The 18,832-nt window shown below is 43.4% G+C and overlaps 2 protein-coding genes across 12 annotated transcripts in view; one reads left to right on the forward strand and one right to left on the reverse strand.

Annotated features, from left to right (window-relative positions):
• Szt2 (SZT2 subunit of KICSTOR complex) overlaps positions 1–559 on the reverse strand; it is a 50,999-nt gene extending 50,440 nt beyond the window's left edge. For all 8 annotated transcript variants that reach the window (XM_074080378.1, XM_074080382.1, XM_020175718.2 and 5 more), the window contains exon 1: positions 405–559. In XM_074080378.1, coding sequence (XP_073936479.1) covers positions 405–476 — 72 coding nt within the window. In that variant the 5' untranslated portion in view covers positions 477–559. The remainder of the gene's footprint in view (positions 1–404) is intronic.
• Med8 (mediator complex subunit 8) lies at positions 496–6,432 on the forward strand. 4 transcript variants are annotated; one of them, XM_074080389.1, is made up of 9 exons: positions 610–632; positions 1,857–1,975; positions 2,278–2,331; positions 2,890–3,034; positions 3,566–3,706; positions 3,889–3,970; positions 4,325–4,573; positions 5,333–5,375; positions 5,492–6,432. In XM_074080389.1, exons 3-9 carry the CDS (start codon positions 2,312–2,314, stop codon positions 5,676–5,678), a joined length of 867 nt encoding a protein of 288 aa, XP_073936490.1. In that variant the 5' UTR covers positions 610–632; positions 1,857–1,975; positions 2,278–2,311; the 3' UTR covers positions 5,679–6,432. The 4 variants fall into 4 exon arrangements, with proteins under 4 accessions (XP_073936491.1, XP_020031326.1, XP_073936490.1 ...); XM_074080390.1 differs by lacking the exons at positions 2,278–2,331; positions 5,492–6,432 and having other exon boundaries at positions 496–632; positions 5,244–5,379; XM_020175737.2 differs by lacking the exons at positions 2,278–2,331; positions 5,333–5,375 and having other exon boundaries at positions 497–632; positions 5,492–5,979.
• The last annotated feature ends 12,400 nt before the right edge of the window (positions 6,433–18,832 follow it).

Here is an 18,832-nt window from a genome sequence, read left to right on the forward strand (position 1 = left end):
CAAACATTTTTTGACTGCTTCTCAAATCATAAGCGCTACACTAAATTAATGCATGCGGTTTTTTTCATCCCAAGGTTTGCAGAATGCAGAAACCTGCAAAATCGGTTCTGCTGCCGAGTTGCCCACTCAAACTGCAACAAATAATTAAGACAGGTTTTGTTAATATCACTATCATTAGGTCAACGAGTCGACGACTAGGATGAAATTTCAGTAAAAGCAAGGCAAAGAACTTCTCTAGTCTCCCAAGAAAATTACGGGCGATGGAGAGCGGGTTCGATCGTCGGGCCTTGGAGTCTGGGTCGGTCCCTACAGAGGCGACGCGGGAGGAGGCCAAAGCCACACCTGCCCTTCGGACCCTCCCCCTCGGGTCTCGGGGCCCAGCGACGCACCCGCCCGCCCCTCACCTCCGGCTCCGGGCGCTCCGAGGCCATCACACAGCCCTCCCGCGCCGACCCGGGACAGGAAGGCTGTTCCATTCCTGACCCCTGACCCCGCTGCCTCGGCTCCGGACAGGAACCGGAAGTTACTAGGAGGGCCGAGTTCCCCGTTTTCTGATTGGTGGATGAAGCCCCTCAGCGATCAGGAAGCCGGAAGTGGAGGTCGCTGCAGCAGCCTGGGCTGTCGCAATGCAGGTAAGTACGCGGCTGATCTACTTGCAGCTAGTTAACCGTGGGCAGTGGGACAGGGAGTGGGCTAGCTAAGGACAGTGAGGAATTGGGACAGAGAGGAGATGGCAGAAGGAGAGGCTGTTGAGGGAACGCGGAATGGGAGGGAAGGGGCGAGGCCAACTGCAGAGGGAGCCGCGCAGTCGAGAGATAGGGGTTGAGTACAGCTAACAGAAGAAGGATAGGGTTGGCTAAGTCGAGAGGAAGGAGGCAGCGCTGACTTGCTTGAGTGTGGGAAAGGGTTAGGTTGTCATTTGGGAAAGCTGAGATGCAAGCCAAGGAAAGATGCCTCAAGAAAGTGGTGGGCTGGCTCTGGTCGACCTGGGCTGTTGGATGCAGAGGTAACAGGGTATCTGTAACTGGAGAGAAGTTTAGGGCTGACACTAAGCCTTTTGTAATCTGAGACTGTGGGTGGAACACAGAATCGATCCACTGTCAGGTTTGCAAGAAGATTTTGCATCATTCTTCCCGGCTGGTGCCCAATAGTTGTTAAGGGTGAAGAAATGGGGTAAAACAGGAGACTACAGGTGATGGGACGAAAGTGCTTTGCAGACCCCCAGCATTTAAAGTTGTCTAGTGCTCAGAAACACAAACAGGTTTTCTTGTTTTCCATTCCGTTTTTAATTTATTTTCTTGTACTTGGTAGTCTCTCAATAAATGTCTATGAGTCAGCTGAACTTGTGGAAAGGGCACAGAAATACTGGCACAGGTAAATAAGTGAGCATTAATTCAGCAAGGAGAAAATTGAAACATCAATAGTAAAGATAAATGAAGAGCTATGGAGCAGAGCAGGGGGAGTGCAGAGAACGCCTCATGTATAGGCAGATTTTCCAGAGATTGTGTGGTTGACAAGAATAGCCAGGCTCACAAAGAAGATTCTAAGACCAAGGAAGATGGTGTACATGTGCTGTAGAGGTGCCCATAAGATAATGAACTCCAGGAATTAGGTCTGGTGAAAATTTCCCAATGAAGGAGTGCAGGGTATACCTAATACCATGCATGGATTAGGAGGTGCTAAGAGAAGGAATCGGTTAATAGGAGGACTTAAGGTCAGGTGAATAGGTTGAAAGGTCTAGGGGTTGATTTGTCTGTAACCCAAATACCAAAGATAGAAAACAACTTGGCTTTTCAGCTTTCTTCTGTATGTGTCATACATCTGTCTGGGTAACCAACCTGTTATTATTGATGCAGAGGGAGGAGAAGCAGCTTGAGGCATCATTAGATGCACTGCTGAGTCAAGTGGCTGATCTGAAGAACTCACTAGGGAGTTTCATTTACAAGCTGGAGAACGAGTATGACCGGCTGACCTGGTAAGGGTTGCCAGGGCAAGCTGAGGAAGGCTCTATGGGTGGGGGCCCAACCCCCTGATAGATAGGACATCCCCAGTGATGTAATCATTTATCAGTTTGTAAACATCTTTTGATTTGGAAAGAGCTGGGTTGCCCAACATTTAACTAGTATAGTTTGGCTTGAGGACTCCATGGCAAGGAAATAGAGAAATGGCCAATTTCCCTGCCTGGGTTGTTTTTAGATTTAGATTGTTCCCCTTCAACTCTGGTAGGGAGGTCTTCTACTAGGGGATATATATTCATGCTGGATTTTTTTTGTACAGATGTGGCTGAATCTTGTATCAAGCCTACTCTGGAATGGTGAATCCTATTTCCAGGTTGGAAAGGAAGCTTACCCAGTTCTGTTTTTTTTCTTTCTTTCTTTTTTTTTTTTGTTGTTGTTTGGCAGTACTGGGGTTTAAACACGGGGCCTCATGCTTGCTAGGCAGGTAGATGCCAGCCCTGTTTTGTGCTGAGTATTTTTGAGATAGGGTATCATGAATTATTTGCTCGGGTTGGCCTTGAATGTCAGTCTCCTGATCTCTGCCTCCTGAGTAGCTAGGATTACAGGTGTGGGCCACAGGTGCTCAGTTTATCTAGTTTCTGAATTTTTCACTCTTTACAGTTTAGCCATGATTACTATTTTGTCACTGTTCCTCACCCCAAACAGTAAATTGCATTTTTTTTTTTTTAGTACATCTGTGTCAAATTGAAATGTGTTCCCCCTTTTATAACCCCATCTTTCCTGTTTAGCCATTCTGGTTCTCACTTTGGCTAGTCATAGTGCTTATGAATCTTTTGGGGGTGAGTCTGGGTATTCCTAGTTTGAAGGACCTCTTAGAGATTATTTTATAGGGAAGGGGTGGAACATTCTGACACCTTCTTATCACCACTAGGCCCTCTGTTCTAGACAGCTTTGCATTGCTGTCTGGACAGTTAAACACTCTGAACAAGGTCTTGAAGCATGAGAAGACACCACTATTCCGTAACCAAGTCATCATACCTCTGGTGTTGTCCCCAGACCGAGATGAAGATCTCATGGTAAGAAGAGAAGGGTATAGCTTGGGGAATTTAGTTCTTAGATGAAAGTCTGGAACACAATATTTGATTGGTCATTCTAGAAGTTCTGGATGTGGGGTAGTATGTGGCAATAAGCAGCAAGGGATGAATCCTGGAAGCCTTGCTTTTTGTCCTTCTAGAGGTGGGGGAACTGCTCTCAAATAGTGCTATAAAAACCCTGAGGCCTATGTCACCAAGGCAAAGACCTTCCTCTTCCAACATCTGTTTTGAGCAAACAATCTGTTCTTTTGTGACATTACCTATTCCAGTCTTTAATTAAAGTGTGTATGTGTGTGTGTGTGTGAGAGAGAGAGAGAGAGAGGAGTTTAATTTGTCCATAGGTATGATAGAGATAGGTGTATGAGAAGAAAATAATAGAAGCGTGAATGGGACATTGTCCTAGGAAGCTAGATATTGTGTGTCTCCTGAAAATGTATACTTTGCCTGTGTAAAGGAAATCGGGCCAGATTGACCTTGGAGTACACAACAGGATCAATACAATTTGTGTTACAGCGGCAGACTGAAGGACGGGTACCTGTTTTTAGCCATGAGGTGGTCCCTGACCATCTGAGAACCAAGCCTGACCCTGAGGTTGAAGAGCAGGAGAAGCAACTGACAACAGATGCTGCCCGCATTGGTGCTGATGCAGCTCAGGTTGGACTGAGTCACTGTCCTGCTGACCCCATCCCCATCCCATAACAAGAAGGAAAACATTACCACTCCTGTGTAGTAGGGATGCACAGCTGGTTATACCTAAGCTGCCTCTGAAAGAGCACAGGGAAGAAACTTCTTCATAATTATCTACCCTAATTGCAATACCAATTTATGTGTTACAGAAGCAAATCCAGAGCTTGAATAAAATGTGCTCAAACCTTCTAGAAAAAATCAGCAAGGAGGAGCGAGAATCAGAGAGTGGAGGTAAGGAAGGATTGGTGGCAAAGCAGAGGGAAAAGTGTATAAGATCACTGGAATAGGGATGGTGTTTTGGGTAGTAAGAAAGTGAGGATACAAGAACAAACTGCTTAGGAAAGGATTTGCATCCATACTGTTAACCTTTTATTTAAGGCTGGCCTTGGAGCACATGGAAGAAAAGGGCAAAGTGAGAAGAGAGAATTCAGAGATAGGCTTAGGGTCTTCTGGCTCCTCTCCTGGGCTGTGACAGAGTCTAGATGCTGCTGAAGTCAGAAATACGAGCAATCATCACTGGCCTTCCAGCTGCTAGGTTTAGTCCAGGGCCAGACACATACTTCAGGATGCCCACTTTTTCTCCAGGTCTCCGGACAAACAAGCAGACATTTAACCCTGCAGACACCAATGCCTTAGTGGCAGCTGTTGCCTTTGGGAAGGGGCTGTCTAATTGGAGACCTTCAGGCAGCAGTGGTCCTGGCCAGCCAGGCCAGCCAGGAGCTGGGACGATCCTTACAGGAGCTTCAGGACTACAGCAAGTACAGATGGCAGGTGCTCCAAGCCAGCAGCAGCCAATGCTCAGTGGGGTACAAATGGCTCAAGCAAGTCAACCAGGTAAGGTGGCAGGGATTGAAATGTACCTGAGTTTGAGCAGGTATGTGGGAAGGAGGTGAATTTACTGAGCCCCAACATCTACAGACTTGGAAATTTTCTCTTTTGCACTATAACTCCAAAAACAATTTTCAGCAGCAAAAAATCTAAGACTGTAATAGTCACTGGAGTGAGGAAAGACTCTGAGTAGCAGAAGCTGCTCTTGCCTCCCATTTTGTCTCAGTTGTCCTATTTACAATGGATATTAAGTGTGATCAGTGTCTCTTCTTAGGTAGAGAAATCAATGGTCATATCTTAAGACCATTTGGTAGGTAAATCAGGAATTGACAAGCAGGTAGTTTTCCAGTACTACTTTTTTTTTTTTTTTGGCAGTTCTGGGGTTTGAACTCAGGGCTTCATGCTTGCAAGGCAGGCACTCTACCACTTGAGCTATGCCCCGAGCCTCTACATGTATTCTTTTGTTCATTCCCTGTCTCTCTTGTTCTTGGCTTCCTGCATTCTCTTGTGCTTGCTTTTAGTAATGATGAAAACAATTTGGAGGAGTTTAGTGCAAGCAAAAGAAGAGATATTTCTTCCATGCTGTCTAGGAAAAAGGGTGACTAAAACTTTTAGATAAAACTCTTTTAGTTGTGACATTAAACAGGGATCCCAAAGGTTTAGCTGTCTTTTCCAGGAGCAAATGAGCAGGAGCCCATGCTGGAGCTCATTCTGACCCTTGCCACTATTCTCTCAAATCACTGGTTTTGTCCTAAATATCTTCAGTGAGGGAGATGAAGAACCACACCTCTGATCTCTGCCAACCAGGGTAAGGTGCCATAGAGATTCTGAGATAATAAAAGATGTTGCAGGAGGGAACCATGTTTCTGGCTTATTGTGAAAGTCTTACCTTGCTTCAGATGTGTTTCTTTGTGTTCCTTTTAGGGAAAATGCCAAGTGGAATAAAGACCAACATCAAATCAGCTTCAATGCATCCCTACCAGCGGTGAACATGGATGACAGCCTCTACTCCCAGGTGATACTGCAGAGTTGGGCAGTGAAATTACCTTTTGCTCTAGGCTCACCTACATGGGTGCAGCAACAGACAAATCCCAGCTCCACCAGTGAATAGCTATGTGATGTTGGCCAAGTGACCTACTTATTCTGGGCCTGTTTTCTCATTTGTAAATGGTGATAATACCTACCTCATAGGGTTGTTGTGAGGATTAAAATGAGAAAATGAATGTAAAACACTTAGCACAATATATGGAATAATGGGTATTCAATAAATGGTAGTTTCTGCAGCCACTTCTCTACCCTGCCAACCACAGTCCTTGATCCAGAACTCACTTGATCTGATACTGCTCCATAACGATAGTGAGCTGATGGACACAGGATCAAATAAACCTATACTGATTTTGTAGCAGCCTGAATGTCCTTGAAGGCATGTTGTCTCTGTGGCCTTCTCACCCACATTCTGTCCTGCTGGCCCTCTTAAGCTACAGTTGAAAAGGCTTCTGGGCTGGGACAAACAATCTATCTATAACGCTGGTGAAGCTTGGGCCTTGCTACTCTTTTACCTGGGAAATAGGTAAAAGTCCTCATTTTTTTAATCCTCCCTTGTATGCATGAAGATGTCAAGGGATCAGTAGGTGGAAGTGCCTTTGCCAGGCAGGACTGTATAAGAAAGTTTTCCTAAGCTGGGTGCCAATGGCTCATGCCTATAATCCTAGCTACTTAGGAGGCAGAGTTCAGGAGGATTGTGGTTTGAAGCCAGCCTATCTCTAAAACCCTTCACAAGAAAGGTCTGGTGGAGTGGCTCGAGGTGTAGGCCCTGAGTTCAAAACCCTAGTACCAAAAAAAAAAAAAAAAAAAAAAGGAAGAAAGAGTTTTCTCATAGCACATGTAAAACCCCCCTTTTTCCTCTGTACTTTTTTCCTTATTTTGGAGGGAGAGAGAGAATTGCACTTCGTGCCATTTTTCATCAGGGCTTAGATGAATTTATAATAGTGGCTTGTTTGTACATGCTGACCAGCATGGCTTTCTTCCCTTTCACTAAGCCTCTGGCTTATGATTGATGGTTTGAGGGATAGTCCCAATAGCATTGCCTGCTTTTATAGTGTTGAAGAACAGAGTTTTGACAGCCAACCATGCGTCTTTTCTCCGTGCTCCTTTGTGGGCAAGAACAGGGATTGAATCAGCAGAAGTGGATCAAAAGATTTCTCAATTAAATAAAGTTATTCAAATTCATGTCCACTGGCTCAGGGTTGTTGGACAGCAATTCATGAGAGAGCTGATTTATGGATCAGAGAGTGTCAACAGTGCTCAAGGAAATTCTAATTTGTTATCCATAAAACATTTCCTGACCTTTAATAATTTTTGATCTAGAAACCTTCCAGGTCATATCCTCTAGATGCCTTTTTTTCTATACTGTCACACACTGGTAATTTGGCCTTTAATCAGTGTCAGACAGCATTCTGCCAGGCTGTGGCAGCCCAGGCCTAGAAAAGTGGTTCTAGATGTCACTTTTTCTTGTTCATTAAGACAAGAATGGTGTCCACAGAACTCAGTGACCACAGTATACCACAGCAGGAGAGTTCTGTCATCAGCAGTGAGGTAACCCCTGACCTTTCCTCCACTTATATAGGCTGACCTATTAGCTTATTCAGGTGTTGTTTATCTTCTCGCCTCTTTCCTTCCCACTGGAAATGTCAAAGCTAACTGAGATATTGGTTAGAGCTCTAGCTGGACTTTCTAGACCCCTGGAACATCTTTCACTGACTGCTGTATTTTATTCCACCAACGGTACCATGCTGGCTTGGAACTCACGATCTTCCTGCTTCATCCTACCTTGTGCTGGGATCATAGACATGTACCACCATATCCAGTTTCAATCCCAATTTTGTTGTTCCAGGCTGATACTGACTTCATTCCCACCATATTATTGAAATGGGTTTCTTGTCCTCTAAGAACAGGAATGTCCCTCTGCCCCAGGGGGAACAAATGCAGGACCTCACCTACATTCTGTGCCCTTAAGAAACACTCCATACTGAAGGTGCTTATATCTTTGTGTTAAAGTCACTTTGGAGTATATGCTGTCATTTCCATCCCTACCCCAAAAAGAACACCTCTGGGTACACAAACCTCTGTTCCATCTCCCCTTTGGGGCCGTACACTTCAGTGAATACCTTAGTGGAGAGAATGTACCCCTCCCACTTAGTCCCTCAGGAGTGGAATGTATATGGAGTTCCCTGGGGAGAAGAGGGCATGACTGCTTACTTGCTCAGATTTAGGATTTGCAAGAAGTGATTCTTGCCTTACTTTGGTAGTATCCCTGTTTCTGACCACCCTGTTTTGTACTTTCTCCTATTTTTGAGGCCTCTGGAAAAAGGGATTAGACTGTTTCTCTCGGGTTTGTTTCTAGGATGGAGAAAGCAGCAGCTGTGAGACCTCAAGTGCTTACTGCAGCCCAATTCATCCTCCTGAAGGTGGAAGCCTATTAAATCAATGTCAGCCTAATAATGTCCATTGCCTAAGACCTTTTCCTCTCCAATTCTGCCCTGAGGCTGGGGTTCAGTCATTGCTGAACCTCCCTTCAGTCATTGCCCAGTTCACCTTGTTCTCTCCTTCCAGTGTGTTTGCTGCCCTGTTTAGCAGGCTCACCTCAATCGTACTGTTTTGGGAAACAGCTAAGACAAATAGGTTATAGCCAAGTGCTCTTTTCAGCTCTATAATGCGTCCCAGCACTGCGCCTGAGCTGGAGGGGATGTGATTGCTCACCTCCTGTCCTATTGTAGCAAGAAAGAAGCTGAACTTGACAGGAATGCCCTAGTGCAAGGCTGGGCCCTTTTCCCACCCCCTTTCTTCCTCCCCCAGGCAGCTGGAAACAACCTCTCCCTTTGTCTGAGTTTCTTGAACAGAATAATCCTCCTTATGGACAATGTATTCTCTGTGTCCTGTGGACACAGGAGCTGTGTGAGCTGATCCCAGCACCAGGCAGGACTGAGGCTGAATCCTTCCAAATGCCCACCCTGGGTCAGCTCCTGATTACTGAGCAGAGAAACTACTAAGGGGTGTACATTTTCTTCTATCTATTCCAGAATTGGGTGTGTGGGGCTAGCCTATTGCAGTTTAGCATTGGCCAAAAGTAGGACCAGGAGTTGTGGTTCCTTTTCTGGTCAGCCCTGAAAGTTCACAGGGCCAACTTAGGCTTGAATCGGCTCTTTTCTGAAAGTCTGGAATGCACAAGGGCTAGCACTTGGAAAGAATTTGCCATCCTTCAGATGGGGCTTTCTGACTGGAAGAAAAGGCATCTCCAACTATCTGATAGGACCAGAGTGCTCCAAACTTCCTCTCTTCCCTTTAGCAACTTCTATCTCTTCTGTTCTTGAACTCCACATGTCACTAAGGCAGATCTTGGGTTTCTAATGTGTTCCCTTGATAAGTCATGTGCTCTCAGGATGTCAGCTACCATTTGAATGTGGCAGTTTCCTGGGCACAGCACGGACAAGGCTGTAGATGTTCCTGGACCTCAGTTTTCTCACCTGAGTGATCTTGGTGGTCTCTAACAATTATGCTTAAGCCCACTTATGCAGGTATTTTAGTTTTTGTTTTCCTTACCGTAGGACCAGTACAGTTATGTAGATAGGCCAGAGTTTTCTTACCTCAGCCCCTAGTTCCCTCAGACCCCTACAAACTTCCTAAAGTTTCTTCTCTCATCAACATTCATATAAACTACTTTCCTAACACTGTTTTCTAGCTTTCATATCATTCTCTGGTGAAGATTCATCAAAGAGGCAATAAGTTGCCACAGAGGTACATGTATGTCAGAAATCACCTTTTGACTCTCAGACATTTGTCTCTCCTCTGGACAAGATGTAGTCCTCCAGAATAGTCAGGAAGTTGTACTGTTTTCCATATTTGGTTTCCCACTGAACCAAATATAAAGTGTCCTGGGAAGCTTCTCTACCTACTTTCTCTCTGCCACTCATCTGCCTTCCCTTGCTCTCACAATTCCCTAGTTTGTGGTCTTTTCATTCATCATGTTTTGCCCTCTCCCTACATACAGATCATCCTTTGTTTTGGGGTTTTTTTTTTTTTTTTTTTTGCTTATTTCTCTGGACTACACCTACTTTCATGGTCTAGCTAATGTTGTTTTACATGTTACAAAGCCTTCTTGGCCCTGTATGCCCTCTGACTTAATTCTTATATGACTTAATCTCTCCATAGTATTTAACAGTACTGACCATTTCCTTTAAGTCTGTCCCCCCTGACCATCCCTGCCACCTGGGCTTTTGTTGCCCTGTATTCTGCTTGTTCTCCCAACTCCTGTGGCCATTCCTTCTCTGCAGCTTTTAGACTTTTGAACTTCTGCTTGTTTCTTAAATGTTATTCTCTAGGACTTATCCTTAACCCTCTTTTCTTCATGTGCTACCTGCGTATCTATGACCACCATTTTTATGTACATAACTCAAGCAAATTTTATTTTCAGCCCAGACATCTACTGAGCTACAGCTTCCTGTTGGGCATCTCTGTATATATGATTCACAGGCTCCTCAGGTTTTGGATGTCCAAATCCAGTCACCCCTGCCTCCCCTATACCTGCTTCTTTTCTCATTTTTCTGGGCATTACCTAAGCCAGGAATGTGGGATCCATCCTGGACTATGTTCCCAGCTACCTCCCCTATAACCAATCAGATACCAAATCCTATCAGTTTGACTCCCCAGTATCCATCCATCCTGACCTGTAGTTTAGGCTCTGGGCCTCCCTCAGTAGAAATATTATTCAGTGTTCCTCTTCTAGTCCTGGAAACTCCAGCTATTCTTCCAAAAGCCTGCCAGATACATCTTTCTAAACTGCAGATCTGATCATATTACTCCTTTGATCAAAATCGTTTTATTTACTCTCCATGTTTCTCGCACTGGGGTCCACACACCTGGCAATTGGTAGGGGCACTGTGCTAGGCATATGAAAGTCACATGATAAAATCATCCTGGAATCTTCGTTTTACAAGAAGGTAAGCAATTAAAACAGGAAACGCAAATTTAGCAGACATGCATTATTAAGAAAAAATAGACTTTAAAATATTCCTGCTACTCCAGACTAAGCCATCAATTCCTTGGGGATACTTACTTATTTAATTTATTTATTTTCTTATTTTTGACTGTTACATGTACTTCATTGGAAAAGTTCCTAAAACAGCTCACATTTCCTGGAAAGGCAAGTAAGAGTCTATGATCTGTCCCCCTTCCTCCTCCTCACTTATCCTCTGTATTGTCTTGCTACTCACTTAGTTCCAAAAGCCAAATTGCTACTTAGTTTCCAGAATGTAATAGACTGTCTCAAGCCTCCATTCCTTTATTCCTAATACTCCTCTTCTTTGCTTTTTCATTTTGTCTGGCAAATACTCTGTCATCTTTCAAAATTCAGCTCCTGAGTCACCTCTCTGAGACTTTCCAGCATCCCAGGCTGTCCACAGCTCAATGCTAGTCCCACCAAGAAAGGTCACTTACCTCTTCTTTTATGTTTCACTTTTGAACCTTGTACAAACTTATTCTCACTTCTGCTACACTTTATTGTCCCTTGGGTTCAAGCACCCTGAATCACAGTTCTTCCACCTGGGAATTATGTGATCTTTGACAAGATCATGTGTGTCTAGCATACTAAAATATCTGACCCATCATAAACACTAACAATGGTAGTGCTACTATTATTATTTCTATTATGATTTGACTTTGGAGAGGTAATAGAAAATAACATTTTGGTTGAAACAACAAGTTCTAGTGCCAGATTGCCTGGGTTCAGTCTTCACCCAGCCACTTACTAGCTATGTGGCTTTGGGAAATTAAGGTACCTCTTTATGCCTCAGTTTCCTTTTTCCTGTGGATGATAATGGTTATTTCACAGAGTTGCTGTGAGGTTTAAGTGGGTAAATACATATAAAGTGGTTAGAATAGTATCTGACAATAAGAGAAGCCCAAATACACATTAGCTATTCCCATTATAGCAGCTGGAAATCTGCTCCCAGTAATTGTTTGAATAAATGATTGACCAATCCTTCTAAAAGGTCAGAACTTCTCCCCCAGCAACTTCCCTGTGCTAACGTCTCAGGAGCTGTCCTGAAGAGACACTCTTTGTGTGAGTTTCATAGTTTCATTCCCCATGGCATCACCGTAGCAACTAGTGCAAATACTGGAACATTTTTACATTGGATTGACCGATATGATAAATAAAATTTGTATATAGTTTTGTGGCTTTGATTCTCTCACTTAATTGGGACTATTAACTGGGGCTATATTTTAAGCCCCAGTTTGGTCTTGAATTGTATCATTTTCATTTAAGCCCAATTACAAGCTCCCTTACCTGAAATGTTCTTTTCTATCTCTTCTAAATGGTGTCTCTTTCTCTGTCTAAACCATCTAAAGACTTAGTTCCATTGTCTTCCTGCATTTTGTGCCAGAAGGGGGCCTTTCACCACTCATGGATATCTCTCTGTGCAGTTGTGATGACTCTCTGCCATGCTTGTCTGTGCTTACTAGGTTAGGCTCTGGTCTTCATAAGTGACTGTGTGTAATTTGCTGATATTGAAAACAAAGTTCCTTGGTGCCATGCTTGTGTGTCCTCCCTTCAAACTTAACACCAGTCTTCAGACCTTGGTGTGTGGTGTTCATCATTCTTACTCACTTGCTGTAAGTCCTCTCAGCTAGCCATATAGAAATACCTGTGGGGCCAGGAGCTACCTCAGCCCTCCATGGCTTCACATGTTCTCCACTTGGAATGTCTGTCCTCTTTCCTGCTCCCACCCCCTTGTTCACTTGGTGGACAATTCATCGTTCCAGTTCAAGTGTCACCTACTTTGTAAAGTCTTTTTCACTTCCTTCCTGTACACCTGACCATTCTTAAACTACTTCTTCTCTACCTTCTACACACTTCCATTTAGCACTCATAATTCTGTTGGAAAAAAAAATTTTTTTTAATTTTTTTTTTTTTTTTGAAACAGGGTCTTGCCATGTAGCTCAGGCTGGCCTAGAACTTGCTGTATAGCCCAGTGCTGCCTTGAACTCACAGTTATCCTGCCTTTGCCTTTAGACTACTGGGAATTAATTTTTTTTTTATAAGTTCAGATACTGTCCTGGATACTTACCCATTGTGTGATCTTAGACAAATTACTTCACTTCCAAGAATCTCAGTTGCTACTGCTATAAAAATGGAATTACAGTATTGATTTGAAAAGGTATCTTCAACCAAACATTTAAAATTAAACTTAAACTCTTTAAGTAGTTATTAATTTTCTACAGGCTTCTTAGAGAGACATATAAGTTCCTTCAATCAAATACCACTCAAATGCTGTTATTCTCCTATTGTTCTGTCTCCTGAAAAATCATTTTTACCCAATAGTATATTAGATTGTTTTGATTATAACACATTATAATTAAACTATTTAACCAAAAACAAAAAAAGGAAACCAAAGTGTATTTGAGTTATGTGGATAGTTTTAGATAGGCTTAGGAGCTCAAATGTTTGAGCTCTCTGTCTCTGCATTTCTCTGTCCTACATCATTGTAGCTCATCTCATGGAAGAACTCTGGGTTTGCTTCATTAAATGCCATTAGGAGCATGGATTGTGGGGATATGGGGGAGGGCACCAAGATCAATGAGCCATTGGAGCAGGGGAGGAATTCCTTAAGAGAAATCAAAGTAGGGGGATAGGAAAATGTCTGAATACAACCAGATCTAGAGCTATCACAGTATTCTTTTTGTGGTTTCACCTCTACAGAAAATCCTCATTTTTTTTTTTCTAAGCCTAGTCCTTTCTCTTGAGTTTATAGTACTATGTTTCAAATTGCCTTCCTAATGTGCCATCACACCTCAAATTTGGGATGTTCCAAACTATGTTCATGTTCTCCATTCACTCCACTTGAGTTATCCAACTTGCCAACCTGGCATCAGTTCTGAGTTCTCTCTGTTCTGTTGCTTCTTCTTCCTCCTCCCCATCATTGGTCTAGGTCAGGTCTTGTTATATCACACCTGTGAGCTGATCTCCCTCCCTTCCTCTATTTTCTTCTTGACAGTATATCTATTGTGGCAGGCTTGTCTTTCAAAACACAATGGGGAGATCAATCTCTTACTCAAATATCTTTTTTTTTTTTTTTTTGCAATACTGGGGTTTGAACTCAGGGCCTCACACTTGCTAGGCAAGTGCTCTACCTCTTGAGCTACTCCACCTACTCAAATATCTTTAGGGAAGGCTGGTGAGTGGTTCAAGTGTGAGAGCATCTGTGTAGCAAGAGTGAGGCCCTAGTTCAAATTGTACTACCACTAAAAAATAAGGAGTCTTTGCTCTCATTTCCAGTGTGGGAAACAGGAAATGTTTCTCTGTCTTCTTCTCTCCTCTTTCCCTCTGTCTATACTTTATCCTGTTGTACTAAAATAAATCCTTGCTAAGACTTTCAAAAAAAAATAAGGAAATAAAAGGTTATTAAAAAATCCTCAGGGATATCCCAATACAAACAGTTCCTTATTTTAAATCCAAAATATTTCATGATTTTAGGCCAACTTATCTTTTAACCTTCTATCAAATGAGAGCCTTTCATTCACCATATCCTTTAGATAAACTAAGTCCCTTGTAGTTCCCTGTGCCTGTCCTTTCCTGGGTCCATCCATTCCTTTGTTTATGTGTTTTTCCTCAGCCTGCAATGTCTATGTTGCTTCTACCTTGCTTGCTATGTAACTTTGAATAAACTCAACCTCTGATTCCATTTTTTTCTTCTGCTAAGAAGTGATAATAGTAGTGACCTTACAAAATTCAACAATAAGAACATATGGAGGCAGTTGACCCTGTGCTTGTCAGAGAGAGTACTGAATAACAAGCTTCTCTTTTCCACTTCTGGCCCTTTTCACATCTTACTCTTTCTTCCATCCTGATAGTCTGCTTTTGTTTGTTCCTAACAAAAAGCCTCCCCGTTTTTCTCTCCACAGCTCTTCCTCTTCCCTTTCCTATGTTTCTTCAGCTCAGCAAACACTAAGTGATATCTATAGTATGTGGCACTGGTTACCCACTGATGGACCAGACCTTGTCTGTGACCTTTTAAGGGTCCAGGCACACCTTCCAGTTCTTAATGATAGATGAGTGTTTGTATGCAGTCTTCTCCCTTCTGCCAGGCAGATGGCTTTCCTAAATCCATGGTCCCAGCTTTCTTAGGAAGAGGATACCAGCTAGCTGGCTAAGACCCAGGGTATTCAGAATGATTAACAGGCAAACCCTTTGCCCTTATCTTTGCTCTCCTGTCCTCCCAGTGGGAGGTGTGGTACTGTGTAGGAAGTGCCCTTTGTCTTTTACAGGATGGGGGAAAAAAAATGCTTGACATATCCCCCAGGAGGCTGCTTCCATCTCCCTTGCCATTCCTTCTGTCCTTGCCAAGACCCTCAGTTCCTATTGCTTGTAGCTGATTGTCCTGTGAGTTCCATACTCAATTCCCTCCACTGCCTACTCACTCACCCACAAACATGTAGGCATACCTTTCTCCATTTCTTCCTCTTTGCCATTCCTGCTTCTCTAAAATCTCACTTTAATTTTTCTGCTGAAACACAAAGCCTCAAACAGTCATGGTAATAGAGTTGATAGACTTCATACAAGTGATAGCTTTCAGGCTGAACCCTTGGAGAAAGAACATCGCTGGTTTATCTTCTGGGAAAAGACAGAGAAGGGCCCCTTAGAGAACAGCGAGTGAGGAGTGACTCAGACAGGGTGGAACCCAGGGGAAGTTGTCTCTTCACTTCCCATGAGTCAGGAAGGCTCCATGAAGGAGGTGGAAGTTTAGCCAGTCCTTCATCCTCATCAAGCCTGTGGGTTCAGTTTCTCCAGTTTGTCAGCCTGCTGGTTTTCTTTCTAACCAGCCTTCCCTAAGTCCTGTCCTCTCACCTCCAAGTCCTTCCATCTAGCTTCTTTGTAGATACTAACCAGTCCCATTTCTGTCCTCCCTCCTACCTCCCACTTCCTAAACTCTGCTGGGAGCTGGGCATGGTGGTACATGCCTATAGTCCCAGCACTCTGGAGGTAGAAGCTGGAGGATTGTGAGATAGGTGCTGTTATTTGCCCATTTTATACAGGTTCTGAAATTTACATAAGGTTACACAGGCACTAATTGAAACATTTAAACTCAGGACTTTGGAGTCAGGTCTGACCTGGGCTACATAGCAAGATCCTACCTCAAAACAAAACAAAACAAAAAGCCGCTCTACTGGAGAACATTATTCTTTATGGTGGGGCATTCATCTCTGTCCACTGAGTCTGCCTCGTCCTCATCATCAGCTATACCATGCCAGACTTTTTACTACCTTCTGAAACTCCTGCTACCCCTCATGCTCAGCAAATGCCTCACCTTTTTTTCTTTTTTGTGGGACTGAGGTTTGAATTCAGGGCTTCCAGGTTTGCAAAGCAGGCACTCTACCACTGTAAGATTTTGAAATGGGGGGCGTCTCACAAACTGCCTGGTGTGGCCTTGAACCATGATCTTCCCAATCAGCTAGGATTACAGGCATAAGCTATCATGCCTGGCTGCCTCACCTTCTGATTGAAGGGAAAATCGACTCCTTTAGATGAAAACTTCCTCAGTTTTCTCCTAATCCACTGACAGACTTACTTGTCATTTCCATACATTTCAGTCTGTGAGGTGTTTTCCCCAGCCAGAGGCCAGTTCCTTTGCATGAGTAGTGCATCCCGTTGTTTCCTTCCATACAGCATCTAAACAGGCTCCAGCCTCTTCTTATTAAAAACAACCATTAGAATCAATCTGGAGATGACAGCCAGGCACTGATATTTTAAAAGCTCCCAGGTGATTCTAATGTACAACCAGGGCTGAAAAATACAAACAGAGGCCAGGTGTGGTGGTACACCTCTATAATCCCAGCACTAAGGAGGCTGAGGATTGTGAGTTTGAGGCCAGAATTGGCTGCATAGTGAGGTCCTGGTTCAAAATATACAGACAGACATACATATTTGTATATATAAAAATAAAATCCAAACTTTTTTTTTTTTTGCAGTACTAGGTTTGAACTCAGGGCCCCATGCTTGCTTGCTAGGTAGGCATAACACTTGAGCCATCCCCCCAGTCCAAGATCCAAACTTCTTATCATGGCTACAAGACTCTTCATCAACTGCCTTCCACCTACCTTTCCTCCCTTCACATATTTGCTTCCCTCTGTCTGAACATTAGTTTAACTTAGGTGTTGTTTCTGTGAAGACTTCAAGAAAGCCCACCCTGGGCTAGCCCCTCCCCTCAGTCCTTTCATAACGCTTTGGTTTTATCTCTGTGGCAATACTGTGTGCTATAAAGAGTCTGAGCATGGTCATTTAGTTAACCAACACTTACTGAAGTCTTGCCATGATCATTTATTGGGTGAATAAAGGTACAGCTGAAATTTCTTGTCACTAACTTGTTTAGATTTGGGGACAGTTTCTTCAGTCTTCTTTGTCTCCATTGGACATCATACTGGACACATAATTCAGAACCTCTCGATAGTGCTCTCAGAACAATGCTTGGCACCTTGGCACAGTGTTTAGGAAAGATTTGTTAAATGAATGTTCATGAATCTACGTATAAGCATATATGCATATACCTTGTTGACATATTGGGCTGCTTCCTCACCTTGTCTTTTTTTTGAGACAAGCTGGCCTCAAACTCCTGATCCTCCTGCCTCAGCCTCCTAAGTGCTGGGATTGCAGGAGTGCACACCCACCTTTGAGCATTAATATTGAGACAGAGATAATGCTATCTCTGGGTTATCTTGGGTTATCTCCTTTAATCCTCCCAATAATTCCATGAGATAAGTGCTATTATTGTTCCCATTTTATAAAGGTTCTGAAATTTATATAAGGTCACACAGGCAGTAATTGAAACATTTAAACTTAGGACTTTGGAGTCAGGTCTGACCTGAAAGCTACTAGAGTATACCTGGAAGACATTAGGCCTTAACGTCTTTTTGTTGTTGTACTGGGGTTTGAACTCAGGGCCTACACCTTGAGCCACTCCACCAGTCCTTTTTTGTGATGGGTTCTCTATCTAAATAGTTAGAAAACTATTTGCCTGGGCTGGCTTCAAACTTGATCCTCTTGATCTCTGCCTCCTGAGTAGATAGGATGACAGTAGTGAGCTACCGGCACCCAGCTCCTTCCATCCATCTTAAAGAAGGGAAGGAACCCACTGAGTTTATAGTTGGGGAGGGAGGAGATGCAGATAATAACATTACAATAAATTTGTGGAACAAGAGGAGGGAATGACATTGCCTGGGAGACCTGACTGCATCTTGTGCTAAGCTAGGGGGCAATGCTTGATGGTTGGAGGAGTATAAAAGCTGACATCCTTTGGGGACAGTTAAAGCACTGGAAGAGTGATTTAGAAGAGTGACACAAGTAGAATGAAAGGATGAAATAGGGACTAGATCAGGTAATGCCTTAGTACACAATGCTAAGTATACCTTTGCCATTTCCTGTCAAGAGTAGGTACTAATGGACTGGCTCAGGGATGTACTTTGACTTTGACCTCTTACCTAAGCTCTAGGATGAAAACATTTATGTAGCTACATCCTATCATGCATGACTATATTATCCATCCTAGCCAATTCCTCAGTTCTGTTCACATTTATGCTATCCAATTGTACAAGCAGTTATTGGATCACTGTATGCAAAGCACTGTTCCCAGAGCTGCTGTAGTTTCATTTGATTGAAACTGGTCCGTACCCCCTACAGTTCACTTTAGTTGGTGAGTGAAGTGAGGTATAGAATTGACAACTAAATAGAGAATGGTACATCCCTGAGGAAATCCCCACATTCTCTGCCTCCTCCAGTCCTATTAAGTTTCCTCCTTAGAGCTGGCTGTTGTCTCTCACATGGTCTCTGTCCAGTACTCTGGTAGCTAGACATATAAATGCTGAGTGTCACCAGAGCTTAACATGGTCTTGGCACTGTGTGTGGTCAATAAACGTTTGATGAATGATACAACCCTGATTATACCCTCCTAAAAAATCTTCAGTTCTCTGCTTCTACAACAAAAGTCAGAGTGCCCCATTTAGCCTTCAGCCATAGCCAACTGCACTTCCCTTTTTTCCCTTTCACTACGTTGAAGGCTAGTTTAGCCAGTGATTCACTGATCTTGCCCCGGGCCACTTGTATTCTCCCACCTCTGTTGCAGGAGTTCTTTGCTCTAACCTAGGGCTCATCCAAGTTTATAGGCTCAGAGAGGAGGCATTTGTGGCCGGCTTTTTCCTCCCGCTAACGCCTCCCCGACA

Source organism: Castor canadensis, chromosome 7 (assembly GCF_047511655.1).
Source record: "Castor canadensis chromosome 7, mCasCan1.hap1v2, whole genome shotgun sequence".
NCBI lineage: Eukaryota > Metazoa > Chordata > Mammalia > Rodentia > Castoridae > Castor > Castor canadensis.